Source organism: Epinephelus moara, chromosome 13, assembly GCF_006386435.1.
Source record: "Epinephelus moara isolate mb chromosome 13, YSFRI_EMoa_1.0, whole genome shotgun sequence".
Lineage (NCBI taxonomy): Eukaryota > Metazoa > Chordata > Actinopteri > Perciformes > Serranidae > Epinephelus > Epinephelus moara.
This window is the reverse complement of record NC_065518.1, coordinates 38,063,990-38,079,635: the sequence shown is the minus strand read 5'-3', so window position 1 is coordinate 38,079,635 and position 15,646 is coordinate 38,063,990. Positions and strand designations below refer to the sequence as shown.

General features: G+C 40.5%; 1 protein-coding gene across 2 annotated transcripts in view; it reads right to left on the bottom strand.

Moving 5' to 3' along the window:
* Nucleotides 1-15,646, bottom strand: part of fasn (fatty acid synthase) — a 116,819-nt gene that overhangs the window by 57,102 nt on the left and 44,071 nt on the right. For both annotated transcript variants that reach the window (XM_050060257.1, XM_050060256.1), the window contains 4 exons: nucleotides 2,644-2,844; nucleotides 1,870-1,992; nucleotides 1,310-1,425; nucleotides 981-1,115 (listed from right to left, as the gene is read on the bottom strand). In XM_050060257.1, the coding sequence (XP_049916214.1) occupies nucleotides 981-1,115; nucleotides 1,310-1,425; nucleotides 1,870-1,992; nucleotides 2,644-2,844 (575 nt within the window). The remainder of the gene's footprint in view (nucleotides 1-980; nucleotides 1,116-1,309; nucleotides 1,426-1,869; nucleotides 1,993-2,643; nucleotides 2,845-15,646) is intronic.

Below are 15,646 nucleotides of genomic sequence, written 5' to 3'. Positions count from 1 at the left end.
TTTTTGGGGAGTTTTTCCTTATCTGCTGCGAGGGTCATAAGGACAGAGGGATGTTGTATGCTGTAAAGCCCTGTGAGGCAAATTGTGATTTGTGATATTGGGCTTTATAAATAAAATTGAATTGAATTGAATAAGGTGCTGGTTATGGTTGCTTAGGAACCTCAGACGCACAACCTGCCTCTGCGCCCTTGAAACTTGGCACAGAGTAGGCACAAACGTAACGCCAAGCGCCCAACCATGCACTTTCCAGGTGGTTGAAGATGCGGCAGGTGCACAGCCCTTTAGTCTTTATAAGTGAACACATTTCCATATTATGAGATTCATTAGTAAAGAAAGCACACAAAGGCAATTAACACTTCAACCACAAAATAAGTTACAATCAGTAATGTAAGCTTCCTTCATATGATTAAATGTTTGAACTCATCTCTTTCCATAAATGTCCTGTCATGCCATAAGAAAAAACCATAAGAACATTGCTGTAAAAATCTCCTATGTCTAAGTGATAAAAAGCTTAACAGCTCAATGAAGCCAGCAGCGTAACATGTTCCACGTCTTTAAAGAACTTAACCCCCTTAAACATCTGTCACTCCCTTTCACTTTACTCAGAGCTTGGTCAGATGTGTGACGATGTAAAAGCAGGTGAAGTTTGAACCTCCCTTCAAGCCCTCTTTCTTCATTCCTCACACAACAACATCAGTCACGTTTTGTGTGAACAACACAATGAATGTCTTCCAGAAGATACAGTCAGACAGTCTGATCAAAGATCAGACAGGCAGTGGGGTGCAGCCAGGAAGAGGCTATGACAGCAAGTTTCTCACCCTACCTTCCAGTGTGGACATTCACAACAGGTAGAAACACTTTGATTCCAGACATGGACTGAACAATAACAATTCAATTGCAAAAGACAAAACACTATGAAAAAGCATGTTGTTGTTTTGAATCTTGAGAGCAACAGATGGCAGGAGTGCTATCACTCTCACCTTAGCTAGTGCAGCCAGACCAGAGGCTGGTTCTGGATGGCCCATGTTGGACTTGGTAGAGCCAATGAGCAGAGGCTCCCGCTTTGATTGGCAGAACACACTCACAATGCCATTCACTTCCTGTGGGTCGCCGACCTGTATGTAGAGAGCAGAGTGACACAGATGTAAGACTCTCCTGATGTGTGACATTAGAAGTATTTGTGAAGATCAAGTAGAAGTGTTTGAGAAAATTAAGTTTTCTTATCAACTAGTTGTCTTGCAATGCAAAGACCAGCACTGAATACAGGCTAAGCATGTGATTAAAAAACTAGACTGCTGTATGCACTGACCTTTGTTCCTGTGCCATGGGCTTCAACATATTCCACCTGCTCAGGACTTATATTTGCCTCCTGGTAAAGAGAACGAACCAGTCTCTGCTGCATCTCACCTGAAGGGAATGTTACACCTTAGGGAGCAACAGGAGTGTGTCAGGATTAGTATGGAACCCAATACCAGAACTGCTGGCTAACTGCTATTGTACTCACACATTTACATCACAAATCTTCACCAACTGACATTTCTGTTCAATTCTGCTATTTTGGTTTGCTGTTTAAGAGTTGTGACCCAATTTGGACCTTATAGTTGATGTTCAAAGAATGTATGCAACACAAGAGGCTCTTTTTGTTTCTTTCAGCTGTTGTTGAACTGATTAACTGGGTAAAAAACTGGTAGATTCATTCAAATTTTAACATTTAAAAATCTTTTTCTAGCATTCAAACCATTCAAACTTCTCTACAGATCATCATCCCATCTTTCTCGAGTATCTCTATAGGTTCAGTGAGATCTCTGTGCTCCTGTGTCACACAGCATGAGTTTAGAGACCACAGACTATGACAGTGTGCTTCCTCACCCTGCTCTTTGTATCCATCTGTGTTGTTGCCAGCATTGACCACTATGGCGTAGACCCTTTTAGCTACAGACCGTTTGGTCAGTAGCACTGCCACCGCTGCCTCAGAACGGCAGTATCCATTTCCTGGACAACAAAATGATAGAAATAAATAAAAAAATATATAAACTTGATATTGTATTGCACACACATATGAACATAGAGTGTATTAACAAGTGCTAATATTACATAATACTCAGTTCAATCATTATGACTTTTTCTAAGTAAATAGTGGTGAAAAAGCTTTCAGATCAAAGATGTGTGATGAGAAACAGAGCTGCTGATGTAAATATACTGATGAATGTTACAGACTTGGTTAGAGTGCTGTACAATATTTCAAAGGGAACCTAAAGCAGAGTTCAATTGACCTCATAGTAACAAACACAAAAAGTGGGATAATTTTTGACAGTAATTAATAAATATGTATACATTGTAATGATAACATTCATCAGCCAGCTAGGTCCAGTACTGTAACTACTCTGTCTGTGAGGACCAGGTACTCAAATTTATTAAAAATAATTTTAATTTAACTGTATAAGATTATACTTAAACTAGGCCACAGATCTGAAAACAAAATCCTGCCTGAAGGCATTTCCTGCCTTTATTTGATAGTGAGAGACGGTGGGGAGATGACAATAAACAAAGGAGAGAGAGATGAGCCAAAGCTTTAAAGCTGGATTCAACCAAGGGACTTTTCTGCACATGGCTGGACTCTTAAACCCCGCCACTTTCTTTTACCTGATGAGTCAAAGGACTTGCAGGTCCCCTCAGGACTAAGCATGCCCAGTTTCATGAACTGCACCGAGGTGTTTGGTTTGAGCAGCAGGTTAACTCCCCCCACCAGAGCAGCATCACAGTGGCCCTGGCGAATAGCGTGGAAGGCGTTTTCTAAAGCCAGCAGGCTGGAGGAGCAGGCTGTATCAATGGCAGTGCTGGGGCCTGGATGAGAGGATAGTGGCTTTGAGTTAGAAAACACATCTACTGAACAAGAAACCAATGAGTACATGTGGGCATTCAAGATGTGGATTGGTTCAAGGTAGCTAAATTACATCACTTCCAATGAATACGCACTAAACAGTGCATGCCTCTGCTAAAGCTGAACAATCCACTAAATCCATTTTGATAACAGCAAATGTTTTGAATATTTCAGTCTGCATCTACATCCAGGTCTGCTTAAAAAACATAGTGATAGACAATAATGCTGATGTCAGCAATAATTTAAGCGGAATTCTGTTTGGGATTATTTATATAAAACTGGTCAAAAGTGAGACAGACCCATGACCAGTGAGTTCTCTTTAAACTGATCCGCTTTCCTGTAGTCCCACAGAACGGCTAAATACTATCAAACAAAGGATCGGTCACATATGTCTGTGTCTAAGTGTATCTAATACTGTGTTAAAGAGTTATGACAGTTTGTGGGAAAAGACTGGCAATCAATCATAGGATATTATACAACAATTAGTTTCAACCATGTCATTGGATATGAGGCATTCCGTGAGTGTTGATATAGAGTACAAAAGCACTAGGACTTTTAACCCTACATGTATCACTCCACTTTACAGCTGTTCTAAAGTGTAAATTACATTATTCGTTAATAAGCCTAATCATTGTAACAACTATGCACCACAAAGATGAACATATTTTCTACAGATAATAAAAATAATAATTAATAATGAAGACAAATAATAAATACAGATAATATATAATAAAGTGAAATTATAAATGATCATCAGAAGAGGATGAAGGGAGGGAAAGAAGCCTGAATACGTCACTGCAAACCTCCAGGTGCGCTCATGAGCATAGCTTCTGCTAGCTGTCCTCCGGCAACCCCCGTGCAGCAGTTACGCCAATCGCTGGTCAATAAAAATTAATATTGCGTCGGTGTGTGCATATGCAAAAACCATGTTGGACCCTGACTAGTTTTCCCCGGACCCCTCCCAAATCTGACCAGTGATGAGATGATCTGATTAGGAGAGACAGCATTCATCCCACTTTGGATGGAGCTGCTCTCATCTCTAGAAACCTGGCTAAGTTTATTAGTGATTCAAAACCCTGACAACCCACAGTCACAGTCTTAAACGCTTCTCTGAGCTTCTAGTGCAGTCACCCACCAATCATGTTATAAAAACAGTGTCTGTCCCTCGACGATCTAAATTATTTAAATCTAAAGTTAACACCTCTTCTGTGACAGAAAGGCAGAACAGGAGAATTAAATGTGGACTGTTAAATATCAGGTCACTATCATCTAAAGCAGTGTTAGTGAACAAATTAATATCAGATATTCATACTGACTTACTCTGTCTTACTGAAACCTGGCTGTGTCACGATGAATTTGTTAGTCTAAATGAATCCACTCCTCCCAGTCATAATAATACACACAATCCTAGAGGCAGCGGCTGAGGAGGGGGAGTTGCAGCCATTTTTGGCCCTAGTCTATCAATCAGCCCTAAACCTAAACTAAATTATAATTCCTTTGAAAGCCCTGTCCTTAGTCTTTTACATCCGAACTAGAAAACCTCACAGCCACCTCTCTTTGTTATAGTGTACCATGATTGTGGCCAATATTCAAGTTTTTATCTAGTTTAGTTCTTAAATCAGATAAAGTTATTATTGTAGGTGATTTTAATATTCATGTTGAGGTTGATAATGACTGTCTCGCTACTGCATTTATCTCATTATTAGACTCCACTGGCTTCAGTCAGAGTGTACATAAACCCACTAACTGTTTTAACCACACCCTCGATCTTGTTCTGACGTATGGAATTGAAACTGAAAACTCAATAGTCTTTCCACAGAATCTCACTTTATCAGACCATTATTTAATAACTTTTGATTTCTTTTTTTTTTTATTGTTTTTATTGAGTTCTTATATAACATCCCCCCCCCCACACACACACACACACACACACACAAAGGGAGAGGAGTACAAGTAACTGATGTACAGCTGAATGATCATCTTGATCTCATGTTGCAGACACTCTAAACATATTAACGATCATATAAGGGAAAAAAAAAAAAAAAGGAAAAAGAAAAAAGGAAGAGTAGGTTCTGGTACATAAGCCTGATTAACTAAATTATTAATGCAACACAACAACAACAACAACAACAACAACAATAATATAGGAGCAGAGCAGTATAATCCATACACAAAATGTTCAAATTGAGTCAAGGTATTGCAAGATTATTCCCATTTCTTTTGACAGTTTAAGTTATTAAGTCGCAGTTTCTCAAAGTGAATAACTGAAACAAGTTCATACAGCCAGTTTCTAAAGCACGGTGGGGTAGGTGTCTTCCAGTCTTTGAGAATACGTTTTTTTGCTAGTATCGTGCCCATCAAAAAAACAGTTTGGATGTGTGTAGGAAGAGATAGAGAGTCCTCTGAGCATCCAAAAAGAACTAAGTCTCTGTCCGGAGAGAGTGTTCGGTCATATACCCCAGAAAAAAATGAAAAAATACTTGACCAAAATGAGAAGATTAGTGAACAGTTCCAGAATAGATGCAGCAAAGTGGCATCATTTGATTTACATTTATCACAAGTTGGAGACACAGAGGGATAAAACCTATGTAACATGACCTTACTATAATGGAAACGATGGATTACTTTGAACTGTATTAACCTATGTCTACTGTTTATTGAGCACTTGTGTACACAGGAGAGTGCAGTCTTCCATATTTTGTTGGGCAGTACAGCATTCATTTCTCTTTCCCACGCCTTCTTAATGGAAAATGATGATTCAGATCCACTGGAAAAGAGACTTACAAACTTGGAAATAACTTTCTTTCTGTCTGGAGAAAGAGAAAGCAGATCCAGGAGAGTGTAGCTCTCACAACTGGATTCAAACTGGGGAATGTTTTCCCTTACAAAGTGCCTAAGTTGCATATAACGAAAAAAATTAGAATGAGGCAAATTATACTTCTGACTTAATTGACCAAAAGATGCGAACTTGCCGTCTATATAAAAGTCATTTATACAGTTAAGACCTTTTACACTCCATGCAGCAAATGTACTGTCCAGCAATGCTGGGGCAAAGGCATGATTTTGACAGATTGGTGTATATATTGATACATTAGGAATCCTGTAAACATGTTTAAATTGATTGAGTATCTTGAGTGAATTTCTGACAACAAAACTGTGACTTACTGATTTAACAGGTGATGCAGTATTGGTAAACAGTAAGGAAGACAGTGAGACATGTGGCTTTAGTAAGGACATGAGTTCTAGTTTTATCCAGAGGGGGGCAGAGTTAAGTGATTCATGGTCTGGAAATCCCATTTGCCAGTATACCATTGCCCGAGCATTAACTGCCCAATAATAATCTTTAAATACTGGGAGACCCAGACCTCCATCCAGAGTGGGCGTAAATAAATGTTTTTTTAGATAATCTGTATGTTTTGTAACCCCAGATGAAATCTAAAATGATTGTATCAATTTATTTTAAAATAGCCAGCCGGTATAAATACTCGGAAGTTTTGAAAAAGATACAAAAATAAGAACAGCACTGTAGCCAGGCTGACAGAGAGTCACAGCTCTATTGAGCCTTGCATTTCTTCAGCCCTCAGAAGTAATGATTTTCTGAGCTTTTTTTAATTACAAAATTCTAACTATTGGAGGCTAAATTCATTACCTCTTACCCTCAGACAGTACTAATCTGCCTTGAAACACAAGGAACTTCAACACAGCTGATATATATTTGGACTGCTTCTCTCTGATTACCCTTCAACAACTGACCTCAAAGATTTCTTCATCTAAATCATCAACATGTCACTTAGACCCCATCCCAACTGGGCTACTTAAAAAAGTCTTATCTTAAATTATCACTTCTATATTAGACACGATCAATATGTCTTTATTAATAGGCTATGTACCACAGTCCTCTCAGGTAGCTGTAATTAAACCTCTTCTAAAAAAGCCCACCCTGGATCTAGAGGCGTTAGCCAACTATAAGATAAGATAAGATAAGATACACCTTTATTGATCCCATAATTGAGAAATTCCAGTGTTACAGCAGTCAAGGAGAAAGTCAGATTAAAGATTTCAAATTTAAACTTAAAAACTTAAATAACTAGGCATGCAAATAAGTACAAAAAATACAAGAGACAGCGATAAATAACAATAACAATAATAATAATAATAATAAAAATAATAGGGAGTGGATAATAATGAGCAGCAGTGAATGAAAATGACCAGTGGATAAGGTGCAAGTGATTGTATGTGCAAAAACAGCAGACTGCTGTGGTGTCCATAAAGTGTCCATGGTGTCTATAAAGTGTCCATGGTGCAGTTTACTGTGAGCAGTGCTGGTTATGTAGCCTGACAGCAGCAGGCAGGAAGGACCTGCGATAGCGTTCCTTCACACACTTTGGGTGAATCAGTCTATCGCTGAAGGAGCTCTCCAGAGCTTTTATCTCCTCCTGCAGAGGATGGGAGTCATTAGTCCTCAGAGATGACAGCTTGGCTGTCATCCTCCTTTCTCCCACCACCTGCACAGAGTCCAGAGAGCATCCCAGGACAGAGCTGGCCTTCTTGATCAGCTTGTCCAGCCTCTTCCTATCTGCAGCTGAGACGCTGCTGTCCCAGCAGACCACTCCGTAAAAGATGGCTGATGCCACCACAGTGTCAAAGAAGGTCTTCAGGAGCGCCCCCTGCACTCCAAAAGACCTGAGCCGCCTCAGCAGGTAGAGTCTGCTTTGGCCTTTCCTGTACAGTGCTGTTATGTGATTAGTCCAGTCCAGTTTATTGTTAAGATGAACACCCAGGTACTTATAAGATGTCACCATCTCAATGTCCTTTCCCTGGATGTTCACCGGTGTTGGGGGGAGGAGTCTGCGCCTGTGGAAATCCACCACCAGCTCTTTGGTTTTCCCCGAAAAAAGCTCAGCGGTGAGCAGGAGCTGCTGTAACAGGCGTCCGCACTGGGGGCGCCATCTTGCTTTAAAGACCCATGTCTTATCCTCCCTTTCTTTCAAAGATGAAAGATGAGCTCCAATTTCCTTATGTTCAATTCAGACAAAACTGAAGTTATTGTTCTTGGCCCCAAACACCTCAGAAACTCTCTATCTGAAGATATAGTTTCTCTGGATGTCATTGCTCTGGCCTCTAGCACAACCGTAACAAACCTCAGAGTAATACTTGATGAGAATTTGTCTTTTAACTCCCATATAATACAAACTTCACAGACTGCATTCTTTCATCTGTGCAATATTACACAGATTAGGCCTATCCTGTCCCAAAAAGATGGATTACTGCAATTCCCTATTATCAGGTAGCTCTAATAAATCTTTAAAAACTCTCTAGCTGATCCAGAATGCAGCGGCAAGTGTACTGACATGAACTAAAAAAAGAGATCATATTTGTCCTGTTATAGCTTTTCTGCACTGGCTCCCTGTAAAATCCAGAATTTAATTTAAGATCCTTCTCCTAACCTACAAAGCTCTAAATGGTCAGACTCCGTCACATCTTAGAAAGCTCATAGTGCCATATTATCCCACCAGAACACTGTGCTCTGAGAATGCAGGGTTACTCATGGTTTCTAAAGTCTCCAAAATAAGAACAGGAGCCACAGCCTTCAGCTATTGGGCTCCTCTTCTGTGGAACCACCTTCCTGTTTTAGTCCAGGAGGCAGTCACCGTCTCCGTCTCCATATTTAAGACTAAACTTAAGACTTTCCTTTTTAATAAAGCTTATTGTAAGGACTGGCTCAGGCTTGCCTTGGACCAGCCCCCAGTTAGGCTGACATCAGCCTAGTCTGCCGGGGGACCTCCTATGATACACCGAGCCCCTTCTTTCCTTCTCTCTCTCTCTCTCCTCAGTTTCTGAAAAGTTAGTTCTTCTTCATTTGCAAACATTCACATCCTATTACTGCATGTCGCTAACTCGGCTTGACTGTATGTCACTACCTTGGCTTCTTCTCTGGGGCCTTTGTGCTCCACTGTCTCACAGGTTCCCCCGTATCGCAGCTTCGCCTGGATTGTGTGTTATGGTTATGCTGCTGCCGTGGTCCTGCCTGATGCCTCCTACTACTGCTGTAGTATTATTGGTCATACTTCTACTGTTATTATATACATATGATTATTATTGTCACCTACATATATGTTAGTATGTATTTTTACATCTCCACTGACCAGTGGATACTTGGTCAAGACCCCTGGGGATCATGTTCCGTTATGACAGACGTCATGGCATCAGAAGTGCTAGGCTTACTAATGAATGGACAAGTTAGACTAATTTTAGTTGGCCCAAGGTCAAGTTAAATGTGTCAGAGCACCATTTTAGGTAATAGTATACGTGCCAGCATCCTATATAAGCTGTGTCTCTCTCTGTTCACAATCATCACATAGCTTCTGCATGTAGCCATGTTGATCCGAGCTCGTAATTAAACGTGCATTAAGAAAGAACTCCGTGATCGGCCTCATCCTTGAATTCTCCAGATCACCACAGAAACACCTACTCTCAATATACTATCGTATATTAATATATACTTACATCATATGGTACCACAATTGCTGTTATTATTACTATGATATTATTACTAAAATTAATGTTATTGTAGCTACTGTCATTACTGTCTTGCTTCTCTCTCTGTCTGTCTCTCTTTGTCTCTCTGTCTCTCCCTCTCTTTATATATCATTCTGTCATATGGATTACTGTTAATTTATCATGTTGATCTGTTCTGTACACATTACATCTATTGCATGTCTGTCCGTCCTGGAGGAGGGATCCCTCCTCAGCTGTTCTTCCTGAGGTTTCTACCTTTTTTTTCCCTGTTAAAAGGGTTTTTTGGGGACTTCCGGTTTGGCTGATGGCGTAGCAAGACACACTGTGGAGTCGCTCTCCCAGGCCTTGTAAATATTACTCGTCTAGCAACTCGAAAACTCTTTACTTATTTGAGTAAGGGCACGGCGAGTGGTAGAAGAACCACCAAAGACCAAGGAATAAAAAGGAAAATGCCGAAAGCACAAGAAAAAATCAACTCGACGCCGAATGCTAGCAACACCGGTAACACCCGTAGCGGAGCAGCGGCAAGCCAGAAAAATCCCGCAACAAGCACAGACTCCGGAGATGTCATTACAGCGATTGATGCTCTAAAAAATGATATGAAGGGGCACAACGATGGTCTAAAACAGGAAATCATTCGACTGGGGCAAGAAGTCAACGGGAAACTCGATAATCTGGCAACGGCTGTGCAGAGCCTGTCAGACCGCGTTGATGAGGCAGAGACCCGAGTGGAGCAGGTGGAGGGATGGTCTGAGGAGGCGACGGAGATACTCTGTACGTATCTCAAACAACAAAGATCCCTGCAGCAAAAATTAACGGACTTAGAATCTCGGTCAAGAAGAAACAATATACGCATCTTCGGTTTGGCAGAGGGGGAAGAGGGAGACTCTGTACTACAGTATGTGGAGAAATTCATCAAAAGTGAGCTGCCAGCATCTCAAGATGTGGACCTGAAAATACAGCGAGCTCACCGGACCCTGGCGCCCAGATCCCGGCCCGATGCACCCCCGAGACCCATTGTCGTCAACTTTTTGGAGTTTACCACTAAGGAGTTGATACTGAGAGAAGCTTGGAAAAAGAAGAAAATACAAGTGGGTGAAAGATTAATCTACTTTGACCATGATTATGCATCAGAGATCGTTAAAAAGCGCAAGGAATATAATGTGATCAAAAAAGCCCTAAAAGAAAAAGGCATTCGCTTCCAAACACCATACACAAGCATGCGGATCCACTGGGCTACGGGAGTCCGCACATACAGCACCGCACAGGAGGCACAGAGAGAGCTGAAGAAGCGCGACTTCCCCGTGGAAGAACCGGAGTCAACTGAAGGAGAGAGTCTCCCCGAGACACGGCTTTTGGAGCGGATGGGATGGCAGCAGGCAGCGAGTCGTTGGGAGAACGGGACGGCTGCGGCGCGGAGAGCGAGAGAAAAACTCTGGGGGTTCCAGAGAGGACGCACCGAGGAATCATGAACACGGACTTAAATTGCTCTACCCGGTATGAAAACTTTAAATTCGAGACTCTCATATGAGTGGTCCTTTTCTTTCTAAGCTCTACACAGAGCATCAAACACCTGGGAGAGGCGACTTCTTTTTTTTATAATGTAAAAGTTGGACTAATAGGATGGTAGGGACACTGTTTTTTGACTCATTATCCACCCTTTACATCGGGCCCTCTCGGAGTGAGAGGCTTTCCCCTTGACCCACTAACGGGGTCACAGTTGAGGGGGTTTATGATTCCCCCTCATCTTTGGAGGTCGGTTCAAGTTCCTGTTCATGTTTTTTAGTTGTAGTTCATGTTAAGAGTTTGTATTGTGGGGCCACTTGCTTGCTTGCTTGCTTGCTTTGAAGAGTATAAATGATAGGGCCACATAATCTGAAATGTGCTTCTTTAAATGTAAATGGCCTGAGTAATCCTGTAAAGAGAAGTAAGGTACTAGCTAACATGAAAAAAGATAAGGTGCAAATCATATTTCTCCAAGAGACTCATATGTCCAAAAATGAACATGAGAAGTTGAAAAAGTTTGGATACTTAAACTCTTTCTTTAGTTCATGTGAAAACAGCCGGAAAAGAGGGGTTGTTACTCTCATTTCCAACAGTCTAAATTTTGAATTAATTATGGAAAAGAGCGACACACAGGGTAGATATGTAATTGTCAAAGGAAGGATAGATAATATTCTTGTCACATTTGCTAATATATATGCCCCTCCAGAGAGCGATAGAAATTTTTTTAAGTCTCTATTTCACATATTAACCTCTGAAGGTGAAGGGGTATTAGTCTGTGCAGGGGACTGGAACACAGTCCTAAACCACTCTTTAGACACAACAAGTATAAAAAGATCTAAATGTCTTAAGTCAAGAGATCTCAACTTGCTAATTTGAGAAACATGTATGTTTGATGTCTGGAGGAACCTTCATGCGTCTGAAAAAGACTATACCCATTACTCAGCTACTCACCGTGTTCATTCCAGAATAGACTTCTTTTTGATGAACGTTACAGACAGACACAGGGTGAGGGAATGTTCCATAGGAACAGCAGATTTATCAGACCACAATGTAATCTATTTAACTATACATCTGAACGACAGACAGAAGTGTACTCTATGGAGACTAAATATCAGTGTTCTAAACAAGGACACTGTGGTTAAGGAGATTAAAGAAGAAATTAAACAATCCATAAAAGATAATATGACTGGTCAAGTGGACCCAACTATTGTATGGGACACAGTTAAAGCAATAATGAGAGGAAAACTCATTTCATGGACAGCTTATCTAAAAAAGTTGAAGAGGACAAAATATGATGAACTCGAGAAAGCACTGAGAAAATTAAAGAAGCAACAACCAAAAGGAGGGGACCAAGGGCTGAAACATCAGATTAAAGAATTAAAAGTCCAAATAAATAATATTCTAAACGATGAATTAGAAAAGAAACTAAGATTCACCAAACAAAGTTTTTACGAGTCAGGCTCAAAAGCAACCAAAATTCTAGCCAAACGCCTTAGGGCTCAACAAATGAAAAATACATTACATAAAATTAGAGACCCTAAAACTAATAAAATAACTTATGAGCCAGATGAAATTCATAAAATCTTCCAAAATTACTATGAAAATCTATACTCCCAACCCAAGACTGTAGATGAAGAAAACATTATACAGTATTTGTCGTCATTAGATCTCCCCTCCATAGGAACATCTCAAAATAATAAATTAACAGCTCCCATCACAAAGACAGAACTGGACAAGGCTATCAGTAAACTGAAAGCAAATAAATGTCCTGGAAGTGATGGCTTCCCGAATGAATGGTATAAGATCTTTAAAGAAGACCTCACTCCTATTATGTTAGAATCATTTAATTGGACTCTAACAAATGCTGTGGCACCACCATCATGGAAAGAGGCAGTTATATCAGTCATTCCAAAAGAAGGGAAGAATAAAGAAAATTGTGAATCATATCGTCCAATCTCTATATTAAATGTAGATTACAAGTTGTTTACATCTATTATCTCTAAAAGAATTGAACATCTTCTGCCCGACTTGATTAATGAGGATCAGACGGGGTTTATAAAAGGCCGTCAAACTCAAGACAACATCAGGCGAACGTTGCATATTATAGAACAGATTAATAAAAAACATTTAAGTGCGGTCCTGGCTAGTTTAGATGCGGAAAAGGCCTTTGACAGGGTCTGCTGGCCCTTTCTGTACCGAGTGCTAGAGAGGCTGGGCTTTAATAGTCAATTTGTCAGGTGCATACAGGCTCTTTATAGAGACCCTACTGCTAGAATTAAAATTAACGGCCATCTGACGGGCAGCTTCAAGCTATACAGAGGCACTCGCCAGGGTTGCTGTCTAAGCCCCGCACTTTTTGCGATATTCATAGAGCCCCTAGCACAGAGTATCAGACAAAACAAAGAGTTGAGAGGAATCAACATAGCAAATGAGGACCACTTAATAGGACTCTTTGCGGATGACATTATTATCTATCTCCAGAATCCTGACTTAACACTCCCTAAACTTATGGAGACTTTAGATGACTATGGTCAAAGGTCAGGTTACAAATTGAATATAGCTAAGACACAAATACTTTCTTTTAATTACACACCAAGTAAAGACGTTAGGCTGAAATATAAAGTGAAGTGGGAGGCAAAACCCATAAAATACTTGGGAGTGTTGATTAAATGGTAAATGGTAAATGGACCTGCATTTGTATAGCGCCTTTCTAGTCATCTAGTGACCACTCAAAGCGCTTTTTACACTACGAGTCACATTCACCCATTCACACACACATTCATACACTGGTGGCCGAGGCTACCATACAAGGTGCCACCTGCTACTCAGTTTTAACACACTCACACACCGATGGAACAGCCATCGGGAGCAATTTGGGGTTCAGTATCTTGCTCAAGGATACTTCGACATGCAGCCACATGCATTAGTCCACAATTGGATAAAATATATGAAATAAACTACAAAACAATAAATGATAAGATACAGGAAGATATTAAAAAATGGTCCACACTGGGGTTAGACTTCAGTTCAAGGATTGAGGCAGTGAAAATGAACCTGCTGCCAAGGTTGTTGTATCTTTTTCTGTCTTTACCTGTCAGAATCCCAGATTCACAGTTTTCACTGTGGAACAAACAATTATCAAGATTTATATGGGCTGGAGCAAGACCAAGGGTTAGATTTAAAACACTTTAAATTGACAAAGAACATGGAGGTCTAGCAGTTCCAAATCTAAGGGAATACTATTATGACGCCCAGATGAGATACCTTGTCTACTGGTGCTCCCCGGAGTACCAAGCTACATGGAAGCACATTGAATTGAACATGGCTAACTTTCAACCTCAAACCAGTTTAAGGGGGGAAAAACATACAGACCACAAGGGAGAGAATTTAATCTTGGAGAATGCATTAAACAATTGGTCACTCAATCAATTTCAATCAATTTTATTTATAAAGCCCAATATCACAAATCACAATTTGCCTCACAGGGCTTTACAGCATACGACATCCCTCTGTCCTTATGACCCTCGCAGCGGATAAGGAAAAACTCCCCAAAAAAACCCCTTTAACGGGGAAAAAAAACGGTAGAAACCTCAGGAAGAGCAACTGAGGAGGGATTGTTAAAAAATATAAATTAGAAGGAGACAGTAAACTTCTAATTTGGCCTTCTCAAACATCTCAGTTTAGTCCCGGACAAACTGACATCACATTCGCAAGGTGGAGAGATAAGGGGATTACAGCGATGTGTACACTCCTAGAGGGGAAAACTTTCAAATCCTTTGAAAAACTCAAAAGAGAATTTGATTTAGATAATGGTGACCTGTTCAGATACTTACAGCTAAGACATTTCTATGAGACAGAAATCAAAAGAGGAGCTTCTGCAGAAGGAAACAAAGTGATTGAATTATTTATTAATGCATATAAATGTACACCTGTAAAGATTGTCTGTAAGCTGTATAGAGGTCTACAAAAACATAATGTAAATAACTCATTGTATGTGAAAACGAAATGGGAACTAGAACTGAACATTAAACTGTCCGAGAGTGATTGGCATTCTATGTGCAGAACTCAGCAGACCTCCACCAGCTCTAAAAGATGGAGGGAGTTTGGATGGAAGAATTTAATTTGCTTCTTCATCACACCACACATCAAAAATAAACAATTAGGTGAACAGCAGCAATGCTGGAGACATTGCGGGCAGATGAGTGCCAATCACACACATGTCTTTTGGTCTTGTGTAAAACTGCAGGGGTTCTGGGGCAGAGTGGTTCAGATTATGGAAGAAATTTTTACATACAAGATACCCAGGGACCCCTAGATAATGTACCTGGGTTTGACCCCAGAAGGAATTGTTCAAAAGGAGGACCTGTACCTTTTCAAAATACTGACCTTGGCATGTAAAAAGGCCGTAACAAGAAACTGGCTGAAAAATGACCCTCCAAGCCCAGGACAGTGGCTGGGTATTGTGGAGGAGATTTACTTGATGGAAAGACTGACTTATTATCTCGGAATGAAAGCAGGGACCCTGGACCGACAGTGGCACAAATGGACTGTGTATCAGAAAAAAGAAGGGTCAAATACTCAACAGACCTAATGGACAGGCCTGACGTGCTGACGTATTGCGGTAAGCGAGTTGTGTCATTTCCGGTGTTTCTGTGACAGTGTCTCTGTACTGCTCTGGTGAATTCTGCTAGCCTGTTTTCTCACTACAGTTGCTTTAACGTCTACTTCAAGTCTTAACCC